The sequence below is a fragment of the Phaseolus vulgaris genome, chromosome 5 (assembly GCF_000499845.2).
Source record: "Phaseolus vulgaris cultivar G19833 chromosome 5, P. vulgaris v2.0, whole genome shotgun sequence".
In the NCBI taxonomy this organism is placed as follows: domain Eukaryota; kingdom Viridiplantae; phylum Streptophyta; class Magnoliopsida; order Fabales; family Fabaceae; genus Phaseolus; species Phaseolus vulgaris.
Window position 1 is genome coordinate 7075499 of NC_023755.2, and position 4392 is coordinate 7079890.

At 25.0% G+C, this 4392-nt stretch overlaps 1 protein-coding gene across 1 annotated transcript; it reads right to left on the reverse strand.

The window, feature by feature from the left end:
• Positions 1-708: 708 nt before the first annotated feature.
• On the reverse strand, positions 709-2049 carry LOC137835021 (probable glutathione S-transferase). The gene is made up of 2 exons (XM_068643312.1): positions 1672-2049; positions 709-1331 (listed from the first exon to the last, which is right to left on the reverse strand). The coding sequence occupies exons 1-2, from the start codon at positions 1990-1992 to the stop codon at positions 984-986; spliced, it is 669 nt and encodes a 222-aa protein (XP_068499413.1). The 5' UTR covers positions 1993-2049; the 3' UTR covers positions 709-983.
• Positions 2050-4392: the final 2343 nt, after the last annotated feature.

The window sequence follows — 4392 nt, forward strand, 5'->3', positions numbered from 1 at the left end:
AAAATGAAAACATTGTTACACCATCTAATAATTATTATTGAGACATAGGCTAGAGATACTTGTCTTATAGACGTTGTGAAAAGAAATCGTTTATATAAAGAATTCTTATCAGTAGAAAATGAATGTTTCATCTTGTCAAACCATCTCCTGTGTTATTTTCAATTTTTGTTGATAACCATCTTGCTTGATCTCTACTTTTGTTCTTTCACCCTGGGAACATATATTGTCTTACCATGATGAATTTTAATCATCAATTTCCCTTTTTTAGATGTCTTATTGCTTGAGTTTGGAATATCTACGTTTTAAAAGCTTTTGCTAACATTCAGTTAGATCCTTAGTCTCTTAGAAGAAAGTGGATTAAGTTTCTCTCATTTTCAAGCTATATAATACATTTACTCCCTTTTGATTATTACCATCCTATATAGTGATTATATAAACACACATCAAAGGTAGATGGAAATATGAAATGCCAGTAACAAGCTAGGGAAATTATTACATAATTCGGATGGTCCTAGTGAATCTATATGGTAAAGAAAAAAATAAAAGGTTTTTTTCAACTCATTACATGAAGATTAGTTTACTCTTAAAATATATAATCATTTCACCAGATCCAAAATGTTTACTAAACATGATGTTACAAAAGTCTTAATGAAGTTGTGACCTCGCAAGCTTGTTTTTAATCATGTTCCTATTGTACAAAGAAAGCAATAACAACCATGTTAAAACTTTGTTTCACTTCATGTAACAAACACTGTCATCCACTGACTCAAGTATCTCATAATACTGAAAATACTAAATTACAACAAAACCAACAAACACATGAAAGGTACATCTGAGGTTTCCCAAAAGCTACTACAGAAAACATGAAACTTTGGCACATTCACTTCAAGTGCCTTTTATTACTTAAATTTTATTCGATGGAAAGGTTATGAATGAGGAAGGAAGTCAACACTTTACTATGATCATTAAGCTGAAACCTGAACCTACTGAAGGCCTGATTTCTTTCTCATCTCCACAATGATCTCATGGATCTTATGTTGATCAGGAAGAGACTTAGCAACACTCTCTTTCTGGAGGCACCTCTTGGCCCAAGCAATAAACTTGGGGCACTCACTCTCTAAGTTGAGACCTCCAAAAGTCTCATAGGCTTCAAACCAAGTGTAAAATGGTACAAGTGCTACATCCACAAAACCAAGATTGTCTCCTCCAAAATAAGTCTTGTCTCCCAGCTGTTCCTCCAACACTTTAAGGACTTCTATGAACTCCTTCTTAGCAACTTCTTTTTCTTCTCCTTTTGATGTCCAGACAATCTTCCTTCCAAGATCATACATCTATTGGCATTTCAGAATTAACCCTCAATTAAATCATAAAAATGTAATAATGAGAAAAGGATCAACTTACACCGCTATTAATCTAATACTTTTTCCTACATCTTGCTAAAGAAGAACAAAACTTTCATAACCACTTAATATAAATTATGGAATCACACGGGATAAAAAGATATGAAGAAAGTAGCTATTTCTATCCTTGTGGGGACCATCTTCCTTACATTATGCATCTCCCATATTCCAATACAACGAAACTATACATCATTATATACCATAATCATAACATAGTCAGCCCAAAAAGGTTGCAAGTAAGAATCAAAGCATTGAAGCACAAAAAGGTTACCTTCTTGTCAACATAGTCAACCCAGAATCTAGCCTGAGCTCTCTGGTAAGGGTCAGAAGGTAACAAGGGAGTTCTGTCATGCCAAACCTCGTCAATGTATTGAACAGCAATAAGAGATTCAGAAATGGGCTTGCCCTTGTGAATGAGAACAGGAATTTTCTTGTGAACTGGGTTCATATGGAGGAGAAGAGGACTCTTGTTCTTCAAGTCCTCTTCTTTGTACTCATAGTTTATACCCTTTTCAGCAAGTGCGATCCTCACCCTCATCCCAAATGGACTTGGCCAGAAATCTAGCAGAACCACCTCATCAGCCATACTCATTCAACTTGAAGAACAGATATGATAAAAGAAGATTCAAACAAGAAAGTGATTTGCATTGCAAAAGAAGAGTGAGGCCTTGATATTTATAGCTAGTTTTGAACTTTGAATTATTCAAATATGACTATTATGGTCAATGTAAGCTTGGCATAATTAAAGAATCTTCTAGCTTTTAACTGCAAATAAGATTATTACATGTTCTTTTTGGTTCGCAGGTTCTGGAGTATTGAGATGCTACCAATGTTAATGTGTATTCTGGAATATTCTAAGTGTTATTTTCGATCTTAGTTTCTACGCAGCACAAGCATGTTAATTTCAAAGGACCTTATATATGTAAATGGAGATTGAGAATAAGTCGTCTTCCATCGTGCTATAATTCTTCACATCACTTTCCAGTTTCTACCACGTGTTCTCCATTCTGTTTCTTCTGCTATTTATCAATCCTATTTTTTATATTATTAAGATATGCCTTTTTTTCTTTTTTGTCTTGTTTTTATTTTATTTTTTAGCATTTATTAATTTTGAAATAATTTTTAAGTACAAATCTTGATGTTTTTTAATATTATTTTTAATTCTTTACAGTTAATTATAGTTAGTTTAGTATTAAAACAAAAAGTACTAAGTAGAATAAATATACTTTTTTTCGTTTGTAAAATAATAATAATAATAATAATATTTTAGATTTCATATACGATTGAAAACACAAACCCGTCGTGGAGTTAGAAACTGCCCAGTTGATAAAAAGTCAAAATTATTTTATTTCCTACATAAAAAAAAATCTAAAATAAATTTTATTTTTAAAATTTTCAAAATCATAAATAAATGAAAACTCTAAATTATTTAATGTCCTACTTGAATTAAAATCTGAAATAAAATAAAAAATCTAAATTATTCAAAATTCTAAATAAACATAAATCCTAACTTATTTTATGTAATATTTAAATAAAAATCTCAAATAAATAAAATATTTAGGTTTTTCAAAATCTTAAATAAATACAAAATCTTAAATTATTTTACTTCATAATTAAAAATCTTAAATAAATTAAATTTATAAGTTTAAAAAAAATATTAATAAATATAAATCCAAAAATTTTAATGTCATTCTTAAATAAAAGTTGAAAATCAATAAAATTGTTAAATTATTAAAATATTTAAATAAATACATATCCTAAATCATTTAATGTCATTCTTAAATAAAAATATAAAATCCTAAATAAATACAAATCCTAAATTATTTTATTTTCTATTTAAATAATAAAAAAAATATTTCTAAATTTTAAAAATTTAATGTTCTACTAAAATAAGAATATGACATAAATTAAATTCCTAAATTATTCAAAATAATAAATCAATAAAAATTCTTAATTATTTATTATCCTACGTAAATAAAAATATTAAATAAATAAAAATATTAAATTATTCAAAAAATTAAAATAAATATAAATCTAATTTATTTAATACCTTACTTAAATAAAAATTTCTAATAAAAAATCGCAATAAATAATTATTCAAAATTCTACCTAAACACAAATCCTAACATATTTTATGTGATATTTAAATAAAAATTTTAAGTTTTTCAATATTCTAAATGAATATAAAATCTTAAATTATTTTATTTTCTACATAAATAAATTCTAAAATAAAAACAAATATATGTTTTTCAAAATCCTAAATAAATATAAGTATAAAATATTTTAATATTATTCTTGAATAAAAATCGAAAATAAAAAAAAATTCTAAATTATTCAAAATTCCATATAAGCATATCCTAAATTATTTAATGTAAATTTCTAAATTATTCAAAATTCTATGTAAGCATATACTAAATTATTCAAAATTCTATATAAGCATATCCTATATTATTTAATGTGATTCTTAAGTAAAAATTTAAATTAATTATATTTCTAAGTATTTAAAAATCTTAAATAACTACAAATCATAAATTAATTTATTTCCTACACAAGTAATAATCTAAAATAAATGTTATTCTTAAAATTTTCAAAATTCTAAATAAATATAAAACTTAAATTATTTAATGTTCTACTTAAATAAAAAAATGGAACAAATTAAATTTCTAAATTATTCCAAACCTTATATAAATTACAAATCTTAAATTATTTAGTGACATACCTAAATAAAATAAAAACCTGAAATAAATAAAATTCTTAAATTATTTAAAATCTTAAATAAATACACAAATCTAAATTATTTAATATCTTATTTAAATAAAAATTTACAATAAATAAAATTCCTAAATTATTTAAAATTAAAAAAAAATACAAAACCAAAATTATTGAATCTGAACTTACATAAAAATTTACAATAAATAAAATATTAAAATTATTCAGACCCTAAATAAATACAAAATTTAAATTATTTAATGTTTACTTAAATAAAATTTTG